General features: G+C 41.4%; 1 protein-coding gene across 2 annotated transcripts in view; it reads left to right on the top strand.

Moving 5' to 3' along the window:
* Positions 1 to 16238, top strand: part of LOC140121707 (uncharacterized) — a 106410-nt gene that overhangs the window by 35175 nt on the left and 54997 nt on the right. For both annotated transcript variants that reach the window (XM_072141679.1, XM_072141680.1), the window contains exons 3-5: positions 3403 to 3508; positions 9271 to 9340; positions 9412 to 9466. In XM_072141679.1, coding sequence (XP_071997780.1) covers positions 3403 to 3508; positions 9271 to 9340; positions 9412 to 9466 — 231 coding nt within the window. The remainder of the gene's footprint in view (positions 1 to 3402; positions 3509 to 9270; positions 9341 to 9411; positions 9467 to 16238) is intronic.

The raw sequence follows: 16238 nt of genomic DNA, 5'->3' as shown, positions 1-16238 counted from the left end.
CAGTGATGTATTTTCACTGGCTGTTACAGTGAGCAGAGCAGGTCTCCTCTCCCCTGCACTTCCTGCTGCTGTTGGATTACACAGACAGAGGAAGGAGAGAGAGAGGAGGGGGATAAATATTCTGCTTATTGTAACAGCCAGCAAAAATACATCATGAGAGGTTCTGGAAAAAAAATGGTGCACTTCGGGCTCATTAGCATAAATGGTAAATTTTAGTTTATTCATGCTTGATTGAGATGGGAGCTTTGCTTTAACAATTTGAAGGCAGCACAGCAATGAACCTGTATTATTATTATTATTATTATTATTATTATTTATTATTATAAATTCTACTGCATCAGGTTTCATAATGGCAATTTGCACATACCCCAGAATGTTATAAAGAGTGATCAGCTTAACAGCAATTAGTTGCAAAGTCAATATTTACCTAGAAAATTAACTTTTTCCCCCCAAAACACATGTCAACTTCATTGCAGGCCTGCATCAAAGGGAGCAGCTAACATTGTTTCAGTGATTGCTCTTTTAACACTCGTGTGGGTGTTTATGAGAACAGGGCTGGAGATCAACATGCACCACTGGACACTTTAAAAGGAGGCTGGTGCTTGGCATCATGGTTTCTCTCCTGTTAACCATGGTTATCTCTGAAGGACAGAGGTTCCATTGTTGCCAAAAAGTCTTCAGGGCGCCCAAGAAGGACCAGCAAGTGCCAGGACCGTCTCTTAAAAGTGTTTCAGCTTCGGGATCAGGCTACCAGCAGTGCAGAGCTTGCTCAGGAATTGCAGCAGGCAGGTGTGAGTGCATCTGCACGCACTGTGAGGCGGAGACTTTTGGAGCAAGGCTTAGTGTCAAGGAGGGCAGCAAAGAAGCCACTTCTCTCCAGAAAAAAAACATCAGGGACAGACTGATATTCTGCAAAAGGTACAGGGAGTGGACTGCTGAGGACTGGGGTAAAGTAATTTTCTCTGATGAATCCCCTTTCCGATTGTTTGGAACATCTGGAAAACGGCTTGTTTGGAGAAGACAAGGTGAGTGATCCCACCAGTCTTGTCTCATGCCAACTGTAAAGCATCCTGCAACCATTCATGTGTGGGGTTGCTTCTCAGCCAAGGAAATCAGCTCTCTCACAGTCTTGCCTATAAACACATCCATGAATAAAGAATGGTACCAGAATGTCCTCCAAGAGCAACTTCTCTCAACCGTCCAAGAGCAGTTTGGTGATCAACAATGCCTTTTCCAGCATGATGGAGCACCTTGCCATAAAGCAAAGGTGATAACTAAATGGCTTAGGGAACAAAACATAAAGATTTTGGGTCCATGGCCTGGAAACTCCCCAGATCTTGATCCCATTGAGAACTTGTGGTCAATCATCAAGAAACGGGTGGACAAACAAAAACCAACAAATTGTGACAAGATGCAAGCATTGATTGTGCAAGAATGGACTGCTATCCGTCTGGATTTGGTCCAGAAGTTGATTGAGAGCTGCCAGGGAGAATTGCAGAGGTCCTGAAGAAGGGTCAACACTGCAAATATTGACTTGCTGCATTAACTCATTCTAACTTTCAATAAAAACACAAACGCACATAAAAACCAGGGGGCCACAGATCATGTGAAAATATATTTGGGTCATTGTCAAAAGTTATGGCCATGATTGTATGAAGCTCGGAGTCTTGTTCTTCTACTCCATGGATTATTTGGAAATGGTGGGAGCTAGAGACAAAATTACATCTGTGGAGCTCCATCAATAACCCTTACAGGACTCTTTCAGTTTTGTGTTTTATTTTTTACTCCAAAAGCAAAAACTTTTTATTATATTTTTACATTTACAGAGATGCGTTAGGGCTTATTGTCTGCGGGAAAAATTGTACTTTTTAGTGGCACCATTTATTATTCCATGCAATTATTCAAGTGAAATTGAGAAACACATTTGTGTTTTCTTGTGGGCTCTGTTTTTATGGGTTTATGGCTGCGCTCCAAATCACACCTTCTCTTTTTTCTTTCGGTTGCTATGATCACAGGGATACCATAATTTATATAGGGTTTTATAAGATTTTAATAGACTTTAAAAAATTAAAATGTTTTGTAAACAAAAAATATTTGCTTGTGAAGGACACGCATCAGCGGTTATTATCACAGAGAGTAATCAGAGCTCATGCACCTGCGTGTCCATCACCAAACCATGAACAGATTCCTATATACTGCACTGGAAGGAAACCTAGAATTTTTCTATAGAATGACAAGCAGAGATCTAGAAAGTATTGATACAAAAAGTATATTGAAAAATTGCATAACTTTTCCTTACACAACCCATATCAATTATTTGCTGAAAGTGGACAACCCTTTCAATAGTCACATTCCATGCTAAATCTCCCCCAGTCTTCCCATAACCATAAGCCATAACGGCCACCTTCATGTCGCTCACCATGCTCTTCACCCATACCTGCTTAAATTTGAACAGTATCTTGTGTATCATCAAATCGCATATTTGATTGCACTATAACAATTTTGTGTCCTAATTTTACAGTTAACTCCTTGTACATCTCCTGAAGCTTGATACACCATTTATTTTTACAATTCAATCATTATTGTTTCAGCATGCTGTATAAGTTTTCACTTGGTTATAGAAGTTGAAAAATAAGATGGCAATAAAATGCGCCAAGGAACGAGTAATTTAATTGGATTCTGGCAAATTACTCATAAAAAGGATGTCAGCATGTGATAATGTTAATATCCAGTGTTGTGTTTTTACCTTTGGCAAATTTAATTATCACCTTTAATTACTTATAGGCTTGTAAAATATAAGTGGGAATGAAAAGCACCATGACTTCTAAATGTAACAAGATGGGAAAGTTGGAATCAATATGTCAATGGGATCCCACATACATTTCACAAGTTCATTGCAAAATGCAACATGCTTCCTTTTTTTGGAAAGGTCAGCTGCCTATTAGCAGTTACTCTCTTAAAACAGTAGCAAGAGCATACAGTTCTTGCAAAGCCATTTATGTTTTCACTTGCTAATGGATTGTATCTTGTAAACAACTTCTCCCATAAGCTTACACCGCTATGTTCTTATTTTATTGTAATTAGAGATGAGTGAACCTGAAGTTCAGGTATGGGTTTGGCATTTGGGTTTGGTTGCCTGACCCAGATATATTGCTGGATTGGCGTTTGAACAGCCAATAACAGCCATGGCTATTTGTTAGGAGCATCCATTTGCTGGGCTGGCCACCAATCCAGCAATATTTCTGGTCACGAGGCCAAACCTGCGCATTAAAACCGAACTTGAACATCAGGTCTGCTTATCTGTAATTGTAATAAATTTTAGGCATGGAACTCCAAATTGCTTTTTTTATGACTGTTTTAATAAAGTATATTGTACCACTTTTACTTTTTATTTGTTTCTAGGATTTTTACAGTCAAGAAAAACTTCTTGTTTAACAAAAATCAAAAGCTTCAAATTTCTCCAGATGATGTTTGCAGACTCCACAAGTTCTGCTGATTTGGCAAAAAGGTAGGTTACCTCTCCCTGTACCCAGGATTTTTGCCTTCACTGTCAAAAAATATTGGAATATCTAGTCTAACGTTGTAGATGAGCAATGTAAGCAATCTAATGTAATACATTTTCTTGATCCCATATTCATTAATGTAGCATCCTGAAAAGTGGAAAATGAAAAGGAAATGAGAACCAAGCAACTGGAAATGAAAAAGATCATTGCTGCTCTTTTCAAAACCGATGTTTCATAACTGACTTTTTATCACCCTACCCCCATCCAAACTGGACCCCCCCCCTCCAAACTTAAAACATCCACTTGGCTAAAACATTTTAGAAGGAATAACATAGGAAATACTTTCTTTAGAAGTATGTCAAGAATAATACATGTATTCATTAAGAGAGCTAAGTCAGGAAAAGTAACCTGTCCTCTATTACAGGATCTTGAAGGAGCAGGATATACATGAAAAAGTGAAAAACTTTATCTTGAGTTGCACAAACATATGTGTAATCTGCAACAGTTTGTATAAATTATGCTAACTCCTTGAAGTCCTTACTGATTTTACTTTCCATACTAACCCCACCTTTTCTTAGAACCTAGTGGAATCTGCATAAAATTGAAAACCAAGTCTTAAATTTTTAACTTTTTTTTTCATGTTTTCAAAAGCATGAAAATAATAATGCAATGAAATGGTAAATGTTACTTTTCAATGCTCTAAAAAATGTTGAATTTGCAAAAGGCAGCAAATGTAAATATGCAAGAAGGAACATCCCAGAACCTAACAATAAGAAGCCTTTCTACACGATATACTAAATCCGGTTATACGATCAGGAAGGCTCCTACACAAAAAATTTCTCTACAAGCCGATATATACCTTAAAAATTCTTTAAATTTATTTCACATCTTGGTAAAATAAGGGATTATACTTCACCAAACTTCTCTCTGTTCATCGTCCATATTTTCATGGTAACATATCATGAGTATAGCGTCTAACTGCTCTTGGGGTTTCACAAAGTGCACAGGAGTGAACCCTGACGTTTCGGTGGCGGCTTCTACTTTTTCAGGCCTGCGCAGTATAGACAGAGGTACGTGTATATAGAAACTTCATTCATTCTTACTTACATCTCTTTACTAATCACAAATTATATACATTCCTATAATTCTCCTTACTGCCCAAACTATCTAAAGAACACCAAATCTATTTTGGAGGTGAATTTTAATAGATCTCAATGTTTGTCCTACGTATGCCATGCCATGCGGGCATTTTAGCATATATATTACATTTTTACTTTGACATGTGAAAAAGCCTCCTATGTCTATTAATGAGCCTTTACATGGGTGGTTAAAATTTATCTTTCTTGATAATGACAATTATGCAATGTTGACATGTTACGCACGGAAGCTTACCCCTTTTCTGAAAACACAAAAAACTTTGTGTGCTGACTTTCCTTTTTTCTCTAATATCTGATTTAATTAATCTACAATGAGTTTACCTTTTTTATATACAAATTGGGGTTTATATTTGAATAATTTACCCTATTTAGGGTCGTGTTGTAACACAGAGCATTTTTTAACAATGGCTTTTTTAATCATATTTGCATGATAATCATATTTAGAAATGGACGGCTTGATCATTTTTCTTCTGAGGTTTTTTCCGTTTCCCTTCCTCTAGATTTTCCGAATACCTACATCCCAATATTTATCATTTTTTCTCTCACGTACACTCGTCAGAAAACGTATCCACTAATTTATGCGTTTGAACACAATATTCAGTATTCTTACTACATATTCTTCTGGCTCTAATAAAATTCCCTTTTGGAATACCATGAAAGATCTGAGGAGCATGTTGGCTATCTCGAGATAGGAATAGCTTACTGTTACTTACTGATGGTTTGGAATATAAAGTAGCAACGAATTTGTGTATGTCTTTGACTTCTTTATGGAGTTCTACATCAGGGTAATGTACCACCTCATAACTATATTCTAATGTAAATTGAATAACACTGATGTAGAGTGTATGATGAAATCGTTCTTGCAACCCCTGTCAATTTATGTTGATTCTTTTTTACAAAATATTGTCAAACAACTGCCTTGAACTTTGCTTAGACCAGACTTGAGGTCCCAGGTTATTAATCTGTATCGCACCATCCTGTCATAAACAGTGCTTACAGCTTCAGAGAAGCTATTTGCCCCATAGCTGACCAAACTGGGAGTATTTTAATTTATACTGTGTGAGTGTGTACAATATACAATATATTATAATATGTAAGGAACTCCAGTATCGTGAGATAACATGTGCTTTGATAATATTGACTGCACAATCCTTCCATACCCTGACTTAATGTTCCTAATAACTTTGGTCACAAATAATCTCAAACCGCATAACCACATATTTTACAACACAGACTGGTTATTTCAGATGTGGCAACTTTTGACTTAAATACACCATCCATGAAATGGCTGTTTTTAAATACTAACATTATGTAGTATATGTCATTTCTTCAGAGCACCTGCTAGCAGAGTCGAGCGTCTGTTTGGTCATGTTTTCGACTAAAGCTCTACCAAACCATTCCATTTTTGGAAGAATAATTTATTCCGCTAATGTTCTTTCGACTTGTTAAAGCAAAATATAAAACTTAATTATATATACTTTTCTTATCCTGCAGCTGTGTCTTATTAGGTTCTGGGCTGATGCTTGATTTTATTGTAATCTCTGACCCTCCTGCCGATATGATCTGGCACAACATAATAATTAAAATCAATTGCGGGGTAGTAAAAAGATAGTGTTTTTTTTTTTTCTTTTTATATTCAGTTTGGGCCTAAAAATTTACTTTGAGTAACATATCATGTGCCATCCTCATAAAGAAAGGTTCAGTAATGGTTATCGGAGTTATTTTAAAAAAAGACATTTTTATCATTTTACTCCTTCTAGAAGTTTTCATAGGAAATCCCTTTGTTTTTAATTTAAATTGCATTTATGAATGTCTGTCTGAAAATGTTACTCTTTTTATATTTGTGCCTAATAAATACTTGTTTAAGCTTTCATGTGTCTTACAAATACCATATTACTCATAGATATTTTAAAACATTGTATACAGCTAGATATATTTTCTGCCCCATAGCACTGACTTTTTTTTTTTTTTTTTTTATAGTGTGGAGGGGGAGGAAGGCACTTTAATGTGGGGGACATTGCTATGGGGCCCATTACTTAAAGAGAACCTACCGCCATGATTCTCCCTATAAAGGTAGATCGGGTGGTAGGTGGATGTAAGGGACGTGAGGATAGCTCTTTTTAGAGCTAATCCTCACGTCGCCGCTAACTTTTGGTACACTTTATTGAGCTAATATGTAAATTTCGTTATGCCCCAGTAGCCACATTACTCCTCCTACCCTCGTAGCTGTGCGCCCTCATCCGACAAGCCGGCTACTGTGCATGCGCAGTAGCTCCGGCCTCGGAGCTGGGGCTGCTCAGCCGCCGGCCTGCGTTCTGTGCATGCGCAGAACGCCATCATGACGGATGAGGGCGCGCAGCTACCAGGAGCTGCGCACCGCACACAACAGGGTAGGAGGAGTAGTGTGGCTACTGGGGCGTGGAGTAGCCGCGCTGCGTAGCCTCGTGCTCGGCTACTCCACGCCCAAGTAGCCACATAACGAAATTTACATATTAGCTCAATAAAGTGTACCAAAAGTTAGCGGGGACATGAGGATTAGCTCTAAAAAGAGCTATCCTCACGTCCCTTACATCCACCTACCACCCGATCTACCTTTATAGGTAGATTTGTGGTGGTAGGTTCCCTTTTAATGGGGACATTTATATATGGGGGCTGATGGGAATATTATATACTTGTGGCTGTGGGGGACACGGTATACTGGGAAATGTGGATGATACTATATACTGGGGCTGTGGGGGATGCTATAAACTGGGTGCTGTGAGGGGCATCACATATTGTGGCTTGTGGGAGACATTATATACTGGAGGCTGTAGGGGTCATTGCATACTAGAAGCTGTGGGGGCAATAATAACTGGGGGCCTTTGTATAGTGGGAGTTATGGGATTCGTTACACACTGGGGGCCATGGGGGCATTACTTAGTGGGGGGGGGGGATTAGTTACTTGGGCTATGGGGGACATTACTTGGTAAGGGCCATTATATACTGAGGGCTATAGGGACATTATATACTGAAGGCTCTGGGGGACATTACTTAATGGGGAATGTGAGGCCTTTAATATACTTGGGTCTGTAGAGGCTGTTCTGTACCGGTGCTGTGGAAGACATTACTTATTACCTGTTCCAGCAGGCCTGTATAGTTGGCTTGGGACCTATGCACCACCAAGTTCAGCACATTCATAAGGATAGAGATGTACGTCAGCCTTGCTCAGGCCAAAGCTGCAACACAATTCTGACTGTTGTTGCACACCACCTTGCCAGGCTTGAGGCTCAGTGGCATCAACAACTCATTTGCCTGCTCCTGGATCCTAGTCCACATTTTCCTCGTGGTATATGTTCATTTGCCCTTTGCATTGACTAGAGGAAGAAATAGGAGAGGAGAAGGCAGGGTAGGATGAGGAGGCATATGAGTGGGGACAGAATGTGAGCCATAGCGCCAACTGCCTCAGGGCCAGCTGCCAGTAGGCAGTTATGGAGATGTTAAGTTCCTGCCGATGCTCATTTTTCCACATGTCATTTATGAGGAGCACCTCTGAAGTAATGTTATTGCACAGTGCACACCAGATTTTGTCCATAACCTGTTGTGTGCAGCACGGTGGGTTAGTGTTTAGCATTACAGCCTTGCAGCGTTGAGGACCTAAGTTCAAGCCTCATGGTCAAGATATGCAAAGAGTTTGTATGTTTTCTATTATTATTATTATTATTATTGATGCAGGGTCAGAATGACCTGCCGGGAAAAGCAGTTGTGGCTGGGATCATCATACTGTGGGACGGAAGCTATCATCTGATCTTTACACGCTTTTTTTCTCCACTGAATGGGAACATTTCAAAGGCCAGCAATTTGGAAATGCTCTTATTCGGGACTAGAGCTCATGCTTGACAAGGCCCGAACTTCAGCTTTCTTTCCTCCCAAATAATGGAGAAAAGGGGTAATAGGTGGTAACTGTGGTGCTGCTGATGATGGTAGTGGTGTCACATCCTCCCTTGGAGGGGAAACATGCCACTCAGATACAGCACAGATGGTACAGTCTGAGCTATCCAAAGCAGCAGAGAGTGCATTACACTGTTGTGGTGTCTCATCTACTAAAGCTTATGTTTAATTTACTGGTGTTCTCTTTTCTACATTCTGTGAGGAATAAAAATGCCACGTCACAGACACCCTGTGTGATGGCCTTTGCTTGGTTCTTGGGCGTGCTTGGTAGTAGCAGGCAACAATGTGGCTATAAGATGACCACTGTGCCTTGGCACCCTTTTGCGTCAACTTTGTATGGCCTATATGGGCCTACCAGGCTGCATGCACCTGAGAATCTTTGAGCAGGCAGAGATGAAATATGTCCTTTCCCCCCACTATGGCCTTGTCTCTGTCTTCAGGCATCGCGGGTGTAAACCCTGCCAAATTTGGTATAGACTCTTTAATATCCATGAATCGTCCATTAAAAGGTTTGTGACTAGGACATGCTCTACATTTAAACAGATGTGTCGCACAGTCTAATAATTGCCATTGGCACTGATCCATTAAAAAGTATTGCATTTAGCACAGTGCATTTTTTCCTGTTGTTCTACCAATAACAATGTCAATACCAATATTACATGTCAAAATTTTTTATATATCAGTTTTCCTATAGAAGAGAAGAAATTGTCTGTTAAAGAAGATTATTCACCTTCACAGGGTGGAGAGGAACAGGTTAGTAGTTTATGGTCTTTTTGAGAACTTCCCTGTTAATAATAATTAAAATGAAACATTCTATTTTTCAGTTAAGCATCACTCAGATACTGAAAGATTTGGAATTAATTCTAGATCTAGAAATCAGTAAGTATCGTCATTTTCTACACAATCTTTAAATGTACTGTACATTGCAGGCTTAAATCTGTTTTCCAAATCTACAAATTACATAATATTTACTGAATGGTTTTGTACATGGGTTTGGTTGCCTTTGACCTCAGATGCTTACCAAACTTACATTTGGATGTTTATTAGCTCTTGCATTAAGAGGATTACTTGTTCAAGCTAACATGTAAACAAAAAAAAAAAAAAAAAAATTTAAAGCTGTTTTTTTTTCCAAGATAAATAAAGCAACCCTGTCAAGCACTTACAATTACCATACACATCACATAAAACAAACAATTTCACAAAAAAACACTTCCATATCTGGTATTGGGGCATAAGAAACAATGGGGCATATTTATCAGGGCCCCTGCGCCATGTCAGTAAATGCTAGCTTATTGCTAGCGCTTGTGATTATTTGCCCCAATCCACCACCTTCATGCCAGTGGGGCATAAAGGGGTGTGAAGGAGGGGCTTGGTTGGCCAAGCTGAGGGCACAGCCGGCTGGGAGTGGGCCGGTGCGGGGCCTGGGGACTAGCTACACTCCAGACAGGGCCTGGTGTAGCATAAGCGCTGCATGGCAGCCTGCCCGATACATCAAGAGGCTGAAGCCTTCTTATGTTTCATGCAGCGAAATTGCATACGCCAGCGCACAATAAATATTCCCCCAATCTGTCCAATAAATAAGAAACATTATTGGACCATCTTGGTAAATTAAAAACTTTACAAAAATGTTAATCTTTCATCAAAAAAGTTATGTGTAACAAGATGGTACCAGTAAAAAGAACAACTCCTTAACAAAAAATAAGCCCTCCACTTGCTCTGTCAACCAAAAAATACTAAAGTTATGGCTCTGAAAAGATGGTGATACTAAAATAAATAAGATTTTCTCATTTAATAGTTTTTCTTCAGTAAAATTGTAAAAATATATTTTAAAAACTTATATCTTCATAATAGTAGTGATCCATATAATGAGGCTAATATATTATTTTTATGGTACGATAATGGTCCCCAAAAAAGCCAAAACTAGAATTGATGATTTTCTTTTCCTCCATATATTCAAGAGTAGAGATGCGTGAATCGATTCTAATGATTCTAACTTCGGTTAGAAATTCAGGAAAAATTGGATTCGCCACGAAGCCGAAGTTTATTCTGATTCTCAGGAACAAAGTTTTTTGTTCCCCCTCTTTTTTCAGCTAAATAGGTGCAAGCACAAGAAGATTAGTAACTAAGAATAACTGATGATAGGACCTAAATCTCTACAAAATATACAAGAAAAATACAAAAAGTGATTTAAAACTTAGCTTTTACTGTAGTATTTAAAAATGGACAATAAATATTGTTGCTTAGAGGCAACTGTGTAAACGCATGGTGCCCATCTGAAAAATAAAGAAACACAATGCAAGTGTGAACCTGGTGGCTTCCTTACAATGTTCAAAAGCAATTATGTATCTGCAAAGAGAAAGGAGAGCTCACCTTTTAGGCTACACAGCACAGTCGTGCAAAGGTTTGATATCTACACTCCGGTCGTCGGATATTCATCCGTTGTGGTGCCAATATGTCAAAAGAGTGGTTACGGGCACCTTGTGTCCATAAAGCGTGCAGAAAGACGTAGAAAGACAGTCCTTCTGACCCTTGCCTTTAACCCTATCATTCTCCTTGTTTATACCCTATGTCTAAAGTCTAATACACCCTGATGACCTAACCTCGGAGTTAGGGGCCCTAAATGGCCCCGACCGGAACCTTACCCTAGATAACTGGCCCTGTTAATGGACCTAATCTATAGGTGTAGTCCCAGTCAAATGTAGGCATGTATCTAATAAAAGATTGGTAAATACCATAGTCTTTTAGACAAAGATAAAGAAAAATATGTCACAGGGTTTGCGTAACCAAATCCCAAATGGGCGTGAGCACAACGTGTTACATGGGGCAGAGAACTATGGGAAGGAGAAATGAACACCCCCGATAACATCTGCAGACCTGTAAGCCAATCAGCAACCGGCAGGCTTATGTGATGTCGCACAGCCCTATAAAACCCAGCCACTTGCAATCTCGGCACTTCACACTGCATGTGCTGTCTGTAGCGTCTAGTTGCTGCTACTGTTCTGTGTAGTAACGGTTCTTCCTGCAATCCCTGGTTGTTCTTTGAGGGGATCTATATTCCCCAAACAGCAGTGTTATTTAGTGACAAAATAGAATAGGAAGAAATCATTTTGACATTCATGCAGCTGCTGTTGTGATTTGTGGACCTCTCACTGGGTGTCAGTTGTGGGGTATCTGTATAACACACATTGCCATACCTTTATGGGGCTATAGTTTACAGCCAGATTTACCTGTCAAATCCGCATAGTTTATAAACCACCCTGGCAGGTGCAGCAGGCAGGATTGGCAGTACAGTAAGGGGACGTTGCAGGTGACTGTGAGGCCAGAACTGCCATTGTCATCTACCGGCAGTGTGTTGATCAACAACCCAAAGGTTGTTTAATGGTTGATTAGGTCATCCAATTCCTCAAATATAACATCTGACAACCCCAGCCATGAGTGCATGAGTTCCTCAGATACAATTCATTGGCATGGCCCAGTGGCCGGTCAGCGGCCCTCACCTGTCCTCAACCAGCCTCTGTTCTGTTCCTTTCCCGCAGCCAGAGAGCTACTAGGTGGTCTTCCGCTGCTTCCTTCAGTAGGCAGGCTGTGCATACTGACACCGGTGAGGAGAGTAGCACTGACCGGAAACGCAAATTGATGATGATGTAGCTGATCGCACATGGGAGCTGGGTGTAGCAGGGGATTCATAATCGTCAGGCAAAGAGAGTGGCAGCTTGTGCGTCGGGCAGCGGAGCAGGCAGCAAGTCGCTACTGTGGCCGTGAGACGGCAGGGTGGCGGCAGTGTGAGGACAGGAGCCAAACATCTGCGGGGTACAAATCCTGATTCGCAGGTCCAGTAAGCAGTGGGCTCAGAGAGACAGCGGCAGTAGTAGTCGCTCAGTGAAGAGTGTTGACGGTAAAATTACCACTTTGGCGGTGTGGCAGTTTTTTATAAAGACACCAGAGGAGCCGAGCGTGGGTATATGTCGTATTTGCAGGCAGAAAGTGAAGCATGGCCAGATAGCTAACGTTGGCACCACGGACCTGCGCCAACACATGCGGCATCGCCATCCAATGGCCTGGGAGAAACGGGTGTCAGATGTGGTCCATCCTGCAGGCGCAGTTACAGCAGGAGCACCTAGTTGCACACATGCTGTTTCAGCAAGTCAAGGCTCCAGCACCTCTGCCGAAGGGAGCTGTTTGTCTTTGACATCATCTCCCAGTCCAGATGCTCCAGCTACTCGCTATGCATGGTGCCAGCAGTCGTTGAGCAAGGCGATTACAAAGAGACAACTCTATGCTTCCAGCCAACCTAAGGTGCAGAAGCTGACTGTGCTCTTGTCGAAGTTGTTGGTACTGCAGTCTCTCCCTTTTCAAGTCATCGACTCTGCACCCTTCAGAGAACTAATGGCTTGTGCCGAACCGAGGTGGAGAGTTCCAAGCCGCAATTTTTTTTTCCAAAAAGGCTGTGCCTTCACCAATATGTACAACAGAAGGTAGGCCAGTCCTTGAGCTTATCAATGAATCTGGTCTGGTGAAATTTGTGGTTTTTCTACTCGGGTGACAGGAGAAGAGGAGCAGGAGCATCCGGAGGAGGTAGAAGATGAGGCAGATGACATCATGGCAGTATACTGTGGAAATGGAGGCCGGGAGTCCCTCAGAGTCACTTGCGCAGATGGCTTGCAGCATGCTGCTTTGCCTATCTAGTGACGAATAGTCAACATAGGGATGACTTTTGGCTCTCCACCCTCTTAGACCCTCGCTACATGTCAAAAATGGGTGACTTTTTTCCAGCTGCTAAGAGGGAGAAACAACTGGCATACTATAGAGAAATACTGTGCACACTATGGCTATTTTGTCCATCCTCTGTCTGGTCTTACTGGGGGATTCCTGGCAGTCATCGCTCACGTACTACTGCCATGGCTGCTGTGGGAAGCTAAGGGGTAGGAGCAGTAGCAGCTCCATCAGCAGCAGCTTAAGTCTGGATTCCTTATTGAGCAACTTCCTTCACCTGCCTAGTGAAGAGGGTAGCCGCCACCAGAAGCAGCAGGACATGGAGCAGATCCTCCACTAGCAGGTGGTGGCCTACTTGGGCAGCACTTTACCACCTGAGGTAGAGGATCAAATGGACTACTGGGCAGCCAAACTTGATACGTGGCCGCAACTTGCAGAGTTTGCAGTAGAGTCGCTTGTCCACCCGTAATGTGGAGAGTATGACCTTTGTCAAGATCAACTGCTACTGATGCCACCTCCACACTATATAATTGTGCCACTCTGCAGGCTCCTGTTGATGCCACCTCCGCACTATATCATTGTGCCACTCTGTGGCCTACCATGTTGCCGTCACCTCCACACCTCTGTCCTCATGCTGCTGCTGGTACCATCTTTGCAGTTCTTTTTTGTCAAAGACCTTATAAATTCAGGAAAACTGTAATGTATCATGGATGTGGCGTCTAGAATCTACAAATTAAAATATACATTGAATATTTGGAATTCAAATTCATTTCCAACTTCATCATTGTGCCACAATGTGGCCCCCTCTGCTGTGGGTTTTGTGGGCTGCTGCTGCTGATGCCATCTCCACACTTTATCATTTTGCCACCCTGCGGGCTCCTGCTGATAGTGATGCCACCTCCACACTTTATCATTGTGCCACTCTGTGGCTTTCCCTGTTGCTGCCACCATGTTGCTGCCACCTGTGGGCTCCTGCTGCTGCTTCTTCTGCCGCTGCTTCTTCTGCCGCCACCTCCACACTCTTATCAATGTGCCACTTTGTGGCCTCCTGTTGCTGCTGCTAATGCCACCTTCACACTATATCATTGTGCCACTCTGTGGCCTGCTGGTGCCACCTTTGCAGTTCCTTTTTGTCAAAGACCAGATATTTTTTCAGGAAAACTGTAAGGTATAATGGATTTGGCGTCTCCAATCCACAAATTAAAATTTAGATTGAATATTTCTAATTCAAATTCATTTCAAACGTCATCGTTGTGCCACAATGTGGCCTCCACTGGTGTAGGTTTTGTGGGCTCCTGCTGCTGCCACCTACACACTATATAATTGTGCCACCCTGTGGGTTCCTGCTGATACTGATGCCACCTCCACACTATATCATTGTGCCACTCTGTGGCTTTTTCTGTTGCTGCCACCATGTTGCTGCCAACTATAGGCTGCTGCTGCTGCTTCTTCTGCTGCCACCTCCACACTCTTATCATTGTGTCACTTTGTGGCCTCTTGTTGCTGTTGAGGCCACCTTCACACTATATCATTGTGCCACTCTGTGGCTTTCCATATTGTTGCCCCCTGTGGGCTCCTTCTGCTGCCGCCACCTCCACAGTCTTATCATTGTGCCACTTTGTAGTCTACCATGTTTCCGCCACCTCCATAATTTGTCATTGTGCCACTCTGCAGCCTACTCATGCTGCTGTCTCCCTGGAACACCCTGTGATTTCCATAATGCTGTTTTCACCCTCCACCACTCTATGACGTTGTTTGGTTTTCCCATTCATTTCATCTGTCAGAAGGATGAAAAGCTTCAGGATTGATAGCCAAAAGCAGGAGTGCATACAGAACACACAGGATATGCAAGTATCCCATTTACTGCTCATCTCTATTCTGGATCAACTCCTGTTTGTTTTTGGCTTGAGCAATACTGATGGATTATTGACCGATTGAAAGAGGACACTGATGGGTGAAAAGAGGGGCAAAATGATCAGTGACGTCAATGCAAAATTGCAATGCAAACACCCTCTCAACTCTTTAGGGGTGTTTTTACATGTATCTGCGTTTAGCAGAACAGGTTCTGTCATAATCTATGGAATCATCTGATGTCAGTGTAAAAAGAGTGCACTCTTTGATGTTATAGTGGGATCTTGGCCATCAGCTCAGTCCTTTCGAGCTGGCACAGACATTACCTGCGTTCCCGCTTCGCTTATTTGGTGAAGTTGGCCTCTAAGTGCACATGGAAGTGGAGAGTGAAGCGATTCTAAGAGCAGCTGCTGTCGTGTGCGTGTCATACTAAAACACAGCATTGTTTGAAGACCAAACCACGCTCCCTATGCATATTTAGGCATGGCACAACATTCTCCAACACCCTACAGGCTCTCTGCAGCCAGGAAATACCTGTTTTTTAATGTGATTCATTATGATTCAATTCGGGTCGAATCAAATTTTTTTCGAAAAATTTGGCGAATCGTGAAGAACCGAATTTTAACAAATTAGCCCATCTCTATTCAAGAGTCAATAAAATCTCACCAATAAGCTAAAATGAAATTTTTTTTAATGCAAATATTTTATTTCAACTTTCAAATTAACAAATATAAAAGCAGTTGATAAACATCTTAAGAAACCTTCAAAGGGTTTATGTAAAGTTTAGGACAATATTGCATTAAAAGGCAATGATATGAAAAAGATAGCAAATACTGTGCACATGCAAAATGACACCAAAGGGACTGAATATCAATATACACAGATTTATCCTTATCTCTAAATGTATGTTTCCCTTTTAACCAGCCGTACATATCATAACAAAGACTAATCTTACAGGCCTCAACACCCAAACCTGACCAAACCGCCTGCCCAGGGGAGAAAAAAGAAAACAAAAAAAGGGAAATAGAAAAAAAAAAAACTTTAATCCCTCCAGATTCTCTCCCAGTACTCCAGTATATTTCTTTTA

Source organism: Engystomops pustulosus, chromosome 3 (genome assembly GCF_040894005.1).
Source record: "Engystomops pustulosus chromosome 3, aEngPut4.maternal, whole genome shotgun sequence".
NCBI lineage: Eukaryota > Metazoa > Chordata > Amphibia > Anura > Leptodactylidae > Engystomops > Engystomops pustulosus.
The sequence above is the reverse complement of the archived record's forward strand: the minus strand, read 5'-3'. Positions and strand labels throughout refer to the sequence as shown.